Source organism: Microcaecilia unicolor, chromosome 11, assembly GCF_901765095.1.
Source record: "Microcaecilia unicolor chromosome 11, aMicUni1.1, whole genome shotgun sequence".
Classification (NCBI taxonomy): domain Eukaryota; kingdom Metazoa; phylum Chordata; class Amphibia; order Gymnophiona; family Siphonopidae; genus Microcaecilia; species Microcaecilia unicolor.
Genome location: NC_044041.1, coordinates 66,280,177 through 66,295,706, shown reverse-complemented (window position 1 = coordinate 66,295,706; position 15,530 = coordinate 66,280,177). Strand labels below are relative to the sequence as shown.

General features: G+C 42.6%; 1 protein-coding gene across 1 annotated transcript in view; it reads right to left on the bottom strand.

Moving 5' to 3' along the window:
* CIT (citron rho-interacting serine/threonine kinase) overlaps window positions 1-15,530 on the bottom strand; it is a 1,023,678-nt gene that overhangs the window by 616,791 nt on the left and 391,357 nt on the right. Inside the window, 1 exon segment of the mRNA XM_030217566.1 lies at window positions 1,533-1,628. Coding sequence (XP_030073426.1) covers window positions 1,533-1,628 — 96 coding nt within the window.

The window sequence follows — 15,530 nt, the reverse complement described above, 5'->3', positions numbered from 1 at the left end:
ACTATTTCAGGTATCAGTTTCCAGTGCGCTGGTAGAGAATGGACATAAAATGCTATATAGCTGGTATTATACACCAAAACGACTAGTTACAATGTTTAAAACAGGCTCTGATTTATGCTGGCGTCAGTGTGGACAAGTAGGAGACATGGTACATATTTGGTGGGCCTGTAGCTATGCACAGTAGTATTGGATGGACGTATTGAACCTATTGTGGGAGGTCACTGAGACACGCTATCCCCTGAAGCTGGAGTATTGCCTACTACATGCTAGACCTCCAGGTGTATCAATAAACCGGTTTGCTGCACAATTGTTTGTGGTGAGCAAACTGGTCCTGGCAGCGAAATGGAAGCAGTCCACTCTTCCAGATCGGTGGGCAATCTTAAACAAATTGTACCATATTTGTTTGATGTCAAAACTTACTGCACTATGTCAGGGACAGTTGACTACCCACTACAAAACATGGAAACAGTATGAAAAGTGGACATCCCCGTGTAATATCTCAGATATTCCGAATAAATGATTCAGGGGGTTAGGGGAGGTAGGTGGGTTGGGGAGATAAAGGGAGTTAGAGGTGGATAGAGAGGGTGAGGGAGGGAAGGGGAGGAATGAGGAAGAGGGTGGGGGGATGGGGGGATGCTGTTGAACTTAAAACAGGGAGACCTTAGTAAGCATACTGACTTCTAAGTATGAACAAGTTTATGTTAATGTAATCAGTATGACTTGCTGTTGTAATGCTGATTATTGAAACTAATAAAAAGAAAAAAAAAAGTCTAGTGAATAGCCAGGAAAACTATATAATATTTGGATATGTTCCTGAAGAACTAGGGGTTTCCCAGCTCATACATCTGAGTAGGGAAAAGGGAATGGCATTCACAGGTACTTTGAAGTGACTAAGGATCAGCTACTATCAGAGATAGATTGCTGGGTTCAGTGGACCATTCAGCTGATCCAGCGTGACATGATCTTATATAGGTTTATTTATTTGTTGCATTTGTATCCCACATTTTCCCACTTATTTGCAGGCTCAATGTGGCTTACACAGTACCGTGTTGGCAATCGCCAATTCCGGTTTGAGAAATACAGAGTGGTAATTGCATTAAAGTTACATTCGTGACAGAATGAATTAGATAGTCAAGGAGGGAAAGTTAAGTTTTGTCCAGATCTGGTATAAGTTTTGTTGTGTTGTAGGGTTCAGCTACTTTAGGTTGGATCATTATGGTATGCCTTTTCGAACAAATTGTTTTTTAATGATTTCCGGAAGTTTGTTAGGTCTTGCATTGTTTTCATGACGTTTGGTAGTGCATTCCATAAGTTGTGTGCTTATGTAGGAGACGCTGGATGCATATGTTGATTTATATTTTAGTCCTTTGCAGTTTGGGTAGTGGAGATTTAGGTATGTGTGCGCTGACCTATTTGTGTTCCTGGTTGTGCAAGAAAACCATAGTACTGAGGAAAATATAGCTTTCATGAGCAGTTTCAGTTATGTTTTTCTTTAGAAAGATAATATGAAGACATGAAAAAAAATTCCTTACTTTGACTTTCTCTTCATAGATCTGCTCCTTCTGTTTCAAGTGCACCTCCAGTCTCTGTACTGCCAGTTGGGCTTCCCGGTACTTTTCCTCCAATTCCTGAATATAATAAAGAATTTTGTTAGATACGTATTGAAGAATAGAAAGAATGCACCAGAGAGACACAAAACAACATTGCTTGCCTTTCATAAATGCTCTTCATGGACAGCAGAATAATCAGTCACATAAATGGGTGATATCAACAGCACAGATACAGAATATGGGTAGGATTTTCCTGACATGCATTGGACTACTTGCTCAACCAACATTATGCAGAGACCTCTCAGTTCTCTATGACAACTTAAAGTAAGCGAACTTAATAACGGAAGGGTAATGGCTACGTGCGGCCAATTATCTGGCTGTTAGAAGTCAGAAGCTTTGTTTTCCCCAAGGACAAACAAGATTAATCATACATTTGATAAGTCCTAGCCAAGGACTGCTTTCAACAAAAGAGGGTATAATGGAAGCAACAAGTTCATCAATAGGCTGACTAAACAATTTTCTTGGTAAGACAACATAAAACAATATGGTAGATATTAAGGAGGTATAGAGATGAATTGTATCCCTCAGGGAGACCTGACAAATTTGTCTAAACAGTAATGGAAAGTAAACATACAGAATGAACTCTGCTTCACAGACTTGCAAATCTCTCTACTAGAATCTAAACTTAGATAAGCCACCAGAACTATCACAACTCTAACATAAATCTTATTACTTATTTACTGGGATTTATTAATCGCCTTTATGAAGAGATTCACCCAAGGTGGTGTAGGTACAGTTTAACATAAAACTTTCAATTTTGTTAACTATTGGATTGTAAACTGCCCAGTTCTGTGAGTCAGTTTGGGTGGTATAGCAAGTTTTAATAAACTATAAAGTCAGATCTGTCTGTGAAGAGTAGGAGATGCAATCTTCATGTAAATTTGAAATCATTTAGTTAAAGCAATCCAAGATCCATTGGGGTCAAAAGTAACGAAAAGCCAAGTACAATTTATAATGGCCTTTATTTGCTATACAGAGAAGGGATACGTTCTTTCACAATCCAAACTGTTCAGGGAGTGTTAACTTTAATGAATATGTGGCCTAAGGAAAATGTTGTAAGAAAGACTAGCTAAGATGTCAACACTATACTACCTAAGGCAAGAAACTGGAATGAGTGCACAGGGCCACCTATTATGATGACATTTGGCTATTGGTGGAAAAGTCACTAGGGCCTGACCTCTCTGACTTTGTAGTTTTATAATTGCATTTATATGCCACCTTTCCAAATCAAACAAGCTGGTATACAAAGCTACATATTAACAACATGACAATTAACATATATATCAAAAACTAAATAACTAAAAGTGATAACCTGCAACTATCAACAATCTGAGTCCTCAAAAGTCCTGAATATACAAATCCACAAATGAACAATCAGAATTTTAAATAGCCATATTTCAGTGTTTGATGGAAACCCATCAGACATCAGGGATACCCGATACGCTGTTGTAGAAATATGCTGTCACTTGCTCTCTCAGTGAAGTACAGGTCAATGGCTCAGGCTTAGCGCCAAGAGCTAGGCCTCTAAAAATCAAAGGTCTTCTCTGACACAGCTAAATTTCACTGTAGTGAAAGCTGAATGAGGTAACTGGGAGCTGACAGGGAGGCGGAATTTGTTTTCAAAACAGCAGGTGCACAAGGCAATTAACAGGACAGTAATAAAATAGTTGGGAGCAAGGATGTTTTGGTTAAAAGCAGATAACAGTGGGTCAGCTGCAAGCAGGGTGAGATCATCCAGGGGGGCTAGAGGAACTTGGCAACATTTAGAATCATTACCATCTAAGATATTGATCCTTAGGAAAGGGAAACATCCTGGCAATTAAAATTGTTGATGTTCAGGATGTATTAGCAGTTGGCATACAAAGTCTTGCAGGTGGCTCATAGGGATCTATGGGACCAGAAAAGTATAAAAGCAGCTGTTAGCCAGGGTATGTGGGCAGAAGAAAGAGCAGAGGGCAGAAGGCTGAAGAGAGAAGACTTGACTACACCTGCTATGTGTCGCGAAGCCCTGCTCCACCATGTTCCAGATATGTATGCCTAATACCTGTATTGCCTTTGGTAAGATGGTAATAAAACTATTTTCTCCTATTCCCTAAATCCCAGTGTCCTTCTGATTATGGAGATTGTTAATACCCAGACTGTTTAAGGCAGTCTGGGGGGGATACGAGGTCAGAGTAATTAGTGGGAACACGCAAAATATTTACAGAACACTACAGGCAACACAACTTTGATAATTCCAACAAATTCATTTCTTGTTAATGCAGAGATCAGTGAAAAGCATAAGAGCTGGGTTTTCTTTAATTTAATGTTCATTCAGCTTTAAATTATAAATTACATTTTTTGAACTATAACATTCAACATTCACTATCAACACTAGCTCTATTAACAGCTAAAACTCCCTACCTGTTACAATCCTCTGGTGCTCAGTGATCTATTCCATTGCTCAAATAATCTTTATCAACTCGTTCCCACCCTTCCCCCTCTTCTTAGGAACAGGAAGAATTAGGGGTTACAGAGGATGGGCAGACTGGATGGGTCATATGGCCTTTATCTGCCGTCATGTTTCTATGTTTCTTGTTTTCTTTACATATGCAATTCTGCTAAGAAAGACCTGCTGGCATGCAGGACGGAATAAGGGGGGGGGGGAGGGGGCAAACAGGGCAGTTGCCCTGGGCCTCACATCCCCAGAGGACCCCATGGTCTAACATCTTTCCCCTTTTGGCCAGCCTGATCAGAGGTCTCCCTACCTTCTTAATCTGCCTTATTTCGCATTCTGTTCACAGGGGATTGATAGTGTGTCAGCTATTCTTAGGCTGCCTGTGGCTGCCCTGCTACTGTCCTCTCTGCTGCAACTTCCAGTTTCCACCTGGGCAGAAACTGGCAGAGGGACAGTGCAGGGGCAGCCACAGAGAGTGTATCAGAATCTCTACTACGCTGGCAACCCCCTATGAAAAGAAATTTGATAAGAAGTAGAAGGGGAGGGGGAGGAAGTGACGTCACCAACCTAGATGGACGCTTGAAAGATTAGCTCCGGTCCCCCCGCGGCGACAACGGCAAAATTAGCGCGTTTAAATGAAGCTGGAGAGCTGAAAAAACAACTCGCTAGACAGCAAACAGATCGTGACTTTGCATATGCAACCGCCATCCTCGGGAGTGGATTTATCCCGGTTTGCGTTCGAAGGAACAGGACCGCAACATATAAACAAAATGGCGGACGGGAAAAAAACGAAGAGCTTCACGGAGCCGGGTAGCGCCCAGCTTCAGGGCAGCCAGCCGGGGAAACAAGCGGCGGCCGAATCCTCTGAGATGGATCAATTATGCCTGCAACAATGGTTACAAAATATCAGCTCCGATCTCAAAGCCTTACGAGCGGAGGTGGCGACAATGGGGGCTGATTTGAGAGGTGAGATCAGAGAGCTGGGCACACGTCTGGAAGAGACAGAAACGCAAGTGGAAGCACAAGGGGAGGCTCTTGGGGCGTTGGACCAACAAGTTGTGGGGCTGCAGAACGACCAGCAACAACTGCTAGACAAAGTAGAGGACTTAGAAAACAGGGGGCGCCGCAGCAATCTTAGATTCCGGGGCCTTCCAGAAACTCCGACCTATCAGGACTGTGAGAAAGTGGTGCAGGACATAGTACGGGACCTGTATGCAGCGAATGGCGAAACAGTGGAATCTGAGCTTATCCAAATAGATAGAGCACATAGGGCACTAGGAGCAATGCGCAACAATAAACCAAAAGACATTATTGCGTGTTTCACCAACTTTAAGCAAAAAGAAAAAGTGCTGAAATTTGCACGCCAAACACTGGAATTTAAATGGGACTCATACAATATCGAAATATACCAAGACCTGGCGGCGGCGACGCTAAAGCGGAGAGGAGACTTGAAACCATTTACACGACATCTCAGAGATCTCAAGATCCAGTATAGATGGAGGCACCCCTTTGCATTGGTGTTCTATAAAGATGGGAAACAGCATCAAATTAGATCCCTATTGGAAGCACAAGAACTTTTCCCGGAGACAACAACTACAGACACTGGGTCGGAAAGGAGTAACAGACCGAGGCTTGGATCTCTTCCACCCCCACCGAAATGGCAACGGGCTGGAAAGGGACCGAGAAGACTGCAGCGCCAACAATCTGCAACTAGAATCACCTGAAGATACACGAACATTATTGTTGGTAAAGTTATAAACTGTTAAAATACAAGTTGGGTTAAAGGTTAAATATGTGAGCTGATAGTCAGCTCAGGATCATAAGAGAAAGTTGGGATGCTGTTGTTGCGGGGGGGAGGACTGGATTGAAACAGGTTGTTCCTTCCTCCTAGAATAGGCATCACCTGAGGGTAAGGGATGTCTAAACTCTATAGATGGGAAGGGGGAGGGGATTGGGGGAGGGGGGGTGGGAGAGGGGGGAGAAACAATTTAGCATGGCATGGGATGCAGGCTGATTATAGGACAAGGGCTCAAAGGGCGGGCGAGGATAAAGAAAGGATATATGTATATTAAAAGAGATGGGGGACATTAAATGTTTGGTGCTCAATGCCAGGGGGCTAAATATACCCAGGAAAAGACAGCTGTTATTCAGGGAACTGCAGCGCCACGAGGTGGACATAGGGTTGATACAGGAGACCCACTTAAAAACCAAATATGAGCGACTATGCACTCATAGGGCATACCCTGTCATACACTTTGCCTCGAGCACAGACAATACGAAAAGCAAAGGGGTCCTTATAGCATTTAGTAGAGGGAAGCCATGGGAGATTAAAAAAGTTATCAAAGACAAAGGGGGGCGATACTTGTTGATAGTCTTCGCTTTGGTAGGGCGAACCTATACATTAGTGAATATATATGGCCCAAACTCACAACATGGGGAATTTTTCAAGGCACTAGACCAAATACTTACCAGACATGTTGAAGGGTCCCTATTGATTGGAGGGGATTTTAATCTTACCCTGAACCCACAATTAGACAACACGGTAAGACGGATAAATTATGCAAAAAGCGATAGAAGGCAACTACAGGAATTTATAAATCACTGGCAATTACAGGATTACTGGCGGAGAGACAATCCTAATCAAAGGGCATACACATACTTTTCCACAGTACATCAATCTGCATCCCGAATTGATATGTGGTTGGGGGACCTATCTTTAATGGGAGCAATAGGAGAACATTCTATTTTGCCGCGGACTTGGTCGGACCACTCTCCGGTGCTTTTGCGGCTTCGGGGGGTGGGTCCACCGGGGCCAAGAAGGCAATGGCGTTTGGACAACGCCCTGTTATCAGATCCAGCAAACATAACACAGATAGAGCAATATATCAGAGAATACATCCAATTCAATGATACTGGGGAGGTATCTCCGACCATGATATGGGAAGGATTTAAAGCAGTGATTCGAGGTCATTTGATAGCGTTGCGTTCTAAATGCTGGAAGGAAAGATGCGCGAAAGACAAAGATTTACGTTCAAGGTTAACACAAGTAGAGAAACAACTGCAAGAGGGGACAGCCCAGAACCCATTACAATTAAGGGGACAGGCATATGAACTGCGTACTCAGTTACAGGAGCTTGAGTTAGCTGAACTAGCCGAAAAATTAAAGAGAGTACGACAAATGCACTTTGAATTTGGTGATAAACCAAGCAGGCTTTTAGCCCACAAATTAACACAACACACCAATAGGAATATGATAGGGGGACTTAGAGATGCGGGAGGGGAGATACACTCGGAGCCAGAGTTCCTGGAATCGTCATTCAGAAGCTATTATAAAAATTTATACAGGGCAGAGGAGGAAAGGGGAGAAGAGGAAATACGGGATTACTTGGAGAGTGTAGACCTTCCGAAATTACCAGAACAGGCTGCGCAAACCTTGGGCGCTCCTATCACGTTAGAGGAGGTGGAGCAGACAATCCGAGCACTCTCCCCAGAGAAGGCCCCAGGACCAGATGGGTTCACTCCCAAATTTTATAAAATTTACGTAAAGCTACTTGCCCCATTGTTACTACAAGTGTTTAACTCGTTGGATAAAAGCACGAGCTTGCCCCCGACATGGAATATGGCCACAATTACGGTTTTACATAAACCAGGCAAAGATCCCCAATTATGTAGCTCATATCGACCCATATCTTTGTTGGGGGTGGATTACAAAATATTTACAAAGATCATGGCCACACGACTTCAGCAAATTTTACCACAGATAATACATGAAGACCAGACGGGCTTTGTCCATTCCCGCCAGACGTTCGATAACATCAGGAGAACACTACAGGTGCTCCAAGGGGCCCATATACTGAACTCCCAATTATGTATATTATCTTTGGACGCGGAAAAGGCCTTCGATAGAGTTAGCTGGCCTTTTCTCTTTGGGGTGCTCGAAAAGATGGGAATAGAGGGACAATTCTTAGAATGGGTACATCTCATCTACAAGACCCCAGTAGCAGCAGTGCGTGTCAATGGGACGCTAACACGCCCGTTCTCACTACAAAGAGGTACCAGACAGGGGTGTGCACTGTCGCCCTTACTCTTTGCATTGGTGATGGAGCCATTGGCTATTAAAATTCGTGGGAATGGAGAGATTAGGGGCCTTAGGGGTGGAGGTATAGAAACTAAGATACTTCTCTTTGCCGATGACATTTTACTGACACTACAAGATCCTCGGGTAGCTTTACCGGTGGTGGGAGAAGAGATACAAAAATACGGGGAGTTGTCGGGCTTTAAAATTAACTTTGACAAATCGGAAGCACTCGATATAAATATACCAAACTCTACTCTCGCCTTTTTGAAAAAACGATTTCCTTACAAATGAGCTAATAAATATATTAGGTATCTGGGGATAAACATACCCCGTAGGATAGAAGACTTATTTGAATATAACTTCCCTGGGAAGGTGCGAGAACTATTTCAGGAAATGGAGCGGTGGGAGGGATTGACAATATCCTGGGTAGGCAGAATTAATGCTATTAAAATGGTCATCCTTCCGAAATTGCTCTATCTGTTTATGGCGTTACAGATAGAGATAACAGATAGCTTTTTTCGTGGCTTGCAGGGTAGGGTTTTTTCCTTTATCTGGAGAAAGAGACCACCGAGGGTGAGGAGGGATACAATGTATCAACCCCGAGATAAAGGAGGGATGGGAGTCCCATCATTTTATGAGTATTATTGCGCGGCACACCTTAGATTACTAGCTAATTGGTACCAGAGTACTGAGAAATTATGGGTTAGTATAGAACAACATTGGTTGAGTCCATATCCACTTAAAGCAATTCTATGGTTGCCTACACGTACACTTAGGGAGGTAATTAAAGGAAGCCCTTGCCTCTTAAAGTGGCCTTTGACTGTTTGGAGCAAGATCAGGGAACAGTTCTTTCCAGAACGCATCTACTTTCAGCACACTTACCTCAGATTTGCTCCCCAATTTGGTATGGGCAGATATGATAGCATGTATAAAGAGTGGGAGGAACTGGGATTGTGTGAATTGGGACAAATGTGCAAGGAGGAGAGGATCCCCACATATCAGGAGTTATGTCAGGACTATGGGCTTTCCCCGCTACAGGCCTTTCACTACCACAGAGTGCAAACTTTTCTTAAACGAACTGCGGGTGAGGAACTGGAGTTAACAGAAACACAGCTGGAAAAGGGGATGACGGATGGGGGTGGTCGAGGGAGTATTACTAGAATTTATGGAGCTCTGTTGGCAAAGGAGAACCCAGTGGAGCGCTATACAAGAAAATGGGAATTAGAAATAGGAACAACATATGACCCCCCACAATGGGCACAGATGTTTAAATCATTACTTCGGGTATCGGTGTCCAGCAAGATGGTGGAAAATGGACATAAAATATTATATAGCTGGTACTATACACCCGCCCGTTTGGCTAAAATGTTCAGATTAAGTTCAGCAAGTTGTTGGCGAGAATGTGGGGAGGATGGGGATATGTTTCATGTTTGGTGGTCATGTACATATGCACAACGATACTGGGCAAGCATCATAGACTTTATCAGTTCAGTGACTGCCATACAATATCAACAGAAAATGGAATACTGTCTGCTACATCTTCGACCGCCCAAGGTACCACGGCATATACATCAATTTGCTACTCAGACATTTGTGGCGGGCAAACTAGTATTAGCAGCAGCATGGAGGAAGTTGAGACTACCGGACATATCCACAGTGTTGGAAAAACTGGAATATATTCATTTAATGTCTAAACTCACAGCTATGAGGTCAGGACGTATGGCTAAGTACCTAAAGACTTGGGACTCTTATACGGCCTGGAGAGAAATTTCTGTGTAATCCTAATGCCACATACTTAGCAAGGGGGGGAGGGGGGAGGGCGGGGGGGGGGGGGGGAGTATTGGGCGAAAAGCCAGAGAACAGTTGATGGGTAACAAAATGGAAATGGAGAGTATGTATGTGTATTAGAATGTTATATTTTGGAGAAAAATGATGTTTTAAACTGGTTTTGTACAATTTTGCAAAATATATAAATAAACGATTAAAAAAAAAAAAAAAAAAAAGAAGTAGAAGGGGAGAGGTGAGAGGAAGGGAGGGAGACTTTGGATCAGGGTGGCGAGAAGAGGAAGAGAAGGCAGACCACGGGGGGGGTGGGGGCGAGGGGAGGAAGAGGAGATAATGGGCTACAAGAGCGGAGAGAGGGAGGGGAAAAACTAGAAATGGTGGAACCATGTGGGAGAGGGTATGATGGGCTGGCAAGATGATGAGGATAGTGACTACAGAGGTAGAAAGTTGGAGTAGATGAAAGATGGAAAGAAACAGCAGGCTGGGGAAGGAGTGATATGGGAAATAGTACAGCTACAGCATAAGAGAAGATGAAAAGTTGAAAGGTAGCTGAAAAGTTAAAAGAAAGAGAAAGGTAAGAAAAAAAGGTGAAATTTAAGTGGACAAAGAGGCAGAAAAGAATAAAGGGAGGAAAGAGCTGAAAGGGAAAGATAAAAAATGTCAGAGACAAGTGTAATGAGGAAATAGGAAAAGACAGGAGAGAGGAGAAAAGATAAATAGAAAGCAGCAACTGGAAAGAAAATTAGCAGCAGACAGTCTGGGAGGAGTGGCCAAGTAGTTAGGGTGGTGGACCTTGGTCCTGGGGGAACTGAGTTCGATTCCCACTTCAGGCACAGGCAGCTCCTTGTGACTCTGGGCAAGTCACTTAACCCTCCATTGCCCCATGTAAGCCGCATTAAGCCTGCCATGAGTGGGAAAGCGCAGGGTACAAATGTAACAAAAAAAAAAAGTAGAAAAAAGAAACTGGATCCAACACGCTGGAAACAAATTAATTGAGGAAGATCACATGTAGGACAAAGCACCAATCAGAGACAGGCTTCAAATCAACATCATCCATTCTATCTCATGATTCAGTGAGTAACCGTCTGTAATTTAAAAATCCAAAATTGCTCTCTATAATTAAGGAAGTCTTCAATATTGCCACCCTCTCAGATTTGTTTAACTTTCTCTCAAGTTCTACCTACTTATGGAAAGGGAGAAGAAAGATTGCAAAATACTGAGTACTTCAATAGGTAGCTCAAAGCTGTAGGGGTATTTACCTGAGATCTCACCTTTGCTGGTCTTGGCCTATACAAGCTGAACTATTCTTATAACAATATGGATTCTACAGCCTGAGGCCTGAATACATCTGTAACTATCAGAATCCAGCTTTCTTGCAAAGGAAAGTTACTGCTGAGCATTGGAAGTTTACTTCATCCAGGGACATATTCTGTGTTGCAAACTGGCCCCTGTTATCTCCCTGGGAAGCCTGGAGGAGAAGAACACCCAGGGCTTTAAAGAATGGAATCAGACAAGGAGTTTGCATGCCATTGATAATCGCTTCATGTCTATAACACAAAGGCTTCTTCATGACTATGAATCTGGCTGGACATTATGTCCTCGTCTGTGATTGGTCCACAGGTATCATCTGACGATTGGATACCAAAGGTTTGGACTGAAGAAAGTTTAGTTGGAAAAGAACTGGAGGGTTGGAAGGAGAGAAAAAAGAAAGAAGAAGAACGAGAGAGAGAAACACTGGAGAACTTGCAGGTGGATAGAAAGCTCTAAAGAGAGCAAAATACTGTTTTCCTAATACCAGTGAACTACATGCTTATAACCGACTCAAGGTTAGCTCAGCCACCACAAGGCCCTACTGAAGACTGTGTAATCTACATTCAGAGATATAATTCTTGGACTTATTGCTGGACTGAGACTTCAGCTCGAGTGAGAGTAAAAATCCGCTTCTCTACCATTGGGAGTCTATGACAGACGGCAAGGTGAGATATCAGGATTTATTACCTATAGTCGTGGATAATTAGTCCTTAGTTTTTTGTCAGGGACCAATAGGTTTACTTCAGGACTTCTGGTCTGTGTAGTCAGCTGATCACTGTGTTTTGCAAAAGACGTGTGATAAGTTCTGATAACAATCATTAGGAATTCATGATTGTACTGGGTTGTGTAATCACTCCTTTAGTTAGTGCATTAGGATAAGCAAATGGTAATATATTTTGGTGATAATCTAATTTTATAGCAAGTTATTTTGCTTGGCACTTTGCTTCAGAACTATTTATATATATATATTCCCCCCCCCCCCCCCCCCACTTTACCTAATAAATAAATAATTTAATATATATTCCATCTGTGGAATTGTTCATTTCCTCACACATTTGGCATGTCATTCGGACCATAGAGGAACACCCCCTAGACACGAGTTCAGAGGATTAATATCTGGCAGTGTTCTAAGTCATATAAGTACCTCTAACATGCCTTACAAAGCCTGGTATCACCAAGAAAGTTTTAGGTATATAGGAGGATGGGCCAATATATAGAAAATCAAAAGACTAAATTGTAATGATGGGCTGCATCTCACTGTGCCAAGAAAAAGAATCCTTGGTAAGAAATTCAGACAATATGTTTCTAGACATTTAAACTAGAAGATGGGGAGTGGCATATAAAGCAGATCAATTCAGGTGGTCACCCCAAGCAAATGACAAACTGTGACTAGAAAGAAAGCAATGTAAACAACAATCTTAGCAATTCACTTCTTAGCAACATAGTAGGTGAGACTAAACAAAAAAACTATACAGAAGATGAGATTAATACTGAAATGTAGCTGGAATGCAATAACCACGAACACTCGCAGTCTAGGCAAAAAAGTTCAAGATCTGCAAGTCCTGATGTTTGAAGTAGATTTAGATATTGTTGCTATCATGGAGACATGGTTCAATGACTCCCACGAATGGGATGCAAACATACTGGGCTACAATCTATTTAGGAAGGATAGAGATGGTCGAAAAAGTGGAGCAGCAGCTCTATATGTGAGAAACGATATCAAAGTGACTGAAATGCAGGGGGACTGGGAAAGGAAGAAGCAATATGTATCGCCTTGAAAAGAGAAGATGGAACCTCTATCCACATGGATGCTGCCTACACACCTCCAACACAATTGGAGCAGTTTGCTAAAGATCTGGTTGTAGATATCCAAAAGTTGGGAAAGAAAGGAGAAGTACTGTTTCTGGGAGATTTCAACTTGCCAGATGTGGATTAGAAAATTCTATATGCAGAATCAGAAAGAAGTACCCACATACAGGTGCCCCCTTCACCCGTAAGGCTATAATAGTGGTGTGCAATTTGGGGTAGTGGGTTTGGGGTGGGTTTTGGGGGGCTCAGCACACAAAGTAAGGGAGCACTGGTCAGATGTGTACCTGGGAGCAATTTATGAAGTCCACTGCAGTACACCCTAGGGTTCCCTATAGCTGTCCTGGGATGTCAAGAGGACCAGTCTACTAAAAATGCTGGCTCCTCCTATGTTCCAATGGCTTGATTTTGGATGTTTTGACTTAGATGTTTTATTTTTCCAAAAATGCCCCCCCCCCAAAAAAAAAAAAATTCCAAAAAACAAAAAGTACATAGTATTTTCAAAAACAAAAGATAGACGTTTTTCTTTTTCGAGAATGACCTTCTTTCCTGTTCAGAATTTGGATGTTTTGTGCAAAACGTCCAAATTCAGATTTAGACGTTCTATCAATAATGCCCCTCTGTCTCCAAATACATTCTTCACCAGTTCAAGGGGCATCTGCCACCTTGTCAAGGACATAATCCTGAAGTGCCGAACATTTCAGCCATGCTAAACAGTGACAAAATGGCTATGACTGCACCTCTAATTGCAGTATATGATATGATTCATGTGACGCTTAAATATGTTCTTAGAAAAATCTTCAAATTCTGATTAGAGGCGTTATGCTACTTCTTTCTGTAGATGAAAGGGAGGTTAAAGCAGTGTGCAGCCTCTCCAGGATGTTACACATATAGCGGATGTAGTGGAATTGATGTACTGCAATTCTAGCCATAAGCATTGTGTTTTGGTAAACTCTTTTTTCCATAAGATCCAGTAATGTATACTTTTTACTAGGGAGAAAATTTTAATAGTCTTTTGAGCTTTTGTGTTTCCTCATTCCTAATTTCACTGCCATGGATCGGTGAGGAAGTTTCCCAGGGCCTAACTGTTCCTGAATCCTATACTTGGTATCAAGACTCTTCTTACTTGGTCGTGAAGTGTAAGGTATAGACCACATCGTTTTGTGATTTTCCATTAGATCATCATGCAGTAGGAGCGCAATAAATTTTTTTGGTGCATCCAAATATCTCGAAAATCCTAGACGTGTAGCTCTAGGGTCAGGCTTTGATGTAGCAGGGATATTCAAAGTCTTTGCAAAAGAAACTTTGGGAAGTTAGTGTCCTCTGGCTGTGCCATCTTAATAGGCTCAGGAAGGGAAGGGTCAAACGGCAAGCCTGGTGTTCCCCTTTCCAACCTAAAAGGAGAACACAATGAATGACTACAAGAGAGGAAGTTTAAATAGACCAGGATTTCTTTCTAACAGGTAGACATAGCCTGGGCAAACTGTGTTCCAAGGTCTCAATGACCTTCCAAGGTCTCAATGACCTTCTTGAAGAGGAAGGTTTAGCCTTTGAAGTGTGCCTTTGTTGATTTTAAAAATTTATTCAGAGTTCCAGCATTTTTCTAGGTGGCTGAAGTGAAGAGCGGCAGCAAAAATGTTTTATCAAGTACTTTTAGTTTTGGGGAGAGTGACTTGATGAATGGTGCCAAGAGGAAAAAGAGGACATAGGAGATCAAGATCATAATGTTGATCTACATGTGTATCTTGAACAATGTGAAGAGGAAGACATATGCCTGTGTTGATGCCTGGCTCTATGTGCAGAGTCAGAAGCAGAAGTGCATGAACAGTGATGAGAGCCACTGTGAGAAGAATGCCTCTGTGCCAAGGAATGCTTTGATGCTATGACATCATCATGAGAAGATGATGCCGGGAAAAGCCCTGCCACAGATGGAGTTGATGATGCTGGGGGCGGAGCTATCAGCTGAAGAGTGTATTGCCATGCAAGGAGAGTGTTCCACTCCAGGGAAAGCACTCACTGCCACTTTGGCGTAAACTCCAATGATTCTCTCTATGCTGGGATAGCCACTCTACCTCTACCTGTACCTAACCACTGCTCAATTGCCCTGTCCTTTTATCCTCACCTCTTTATTCCCTTACCCTTAATTGTTCTGTCTGTCTGCCTGTCTTATCTAGATTGTAAGCTCTTTGAGCAGGGACTATCTTTTTGTGTATGGTGTGCAGCGCTGCATATGCCTTGTAGCGCTATAGAAATTATAAGTAGTAGTAGTAGAAGTACTTTTGTGGGGATGTATCCAAGTGTAAGAGGCAGAGTAGAAAAGGAGTCAATCCGGGTGGTAGTAGACATCCCAGCTGTTGGAGTCTTGCTCTGAGAGAGCTTTCTAGACATCCTAGCACAGGCTGGACAGGAGTTTACGTGGTGGTCTTTCCCCATACAACCAGATACAGAGGGTGTGAGAGTCAGAGTTTGACATTTTACAGGTACACCTGTCACACCACTTGAA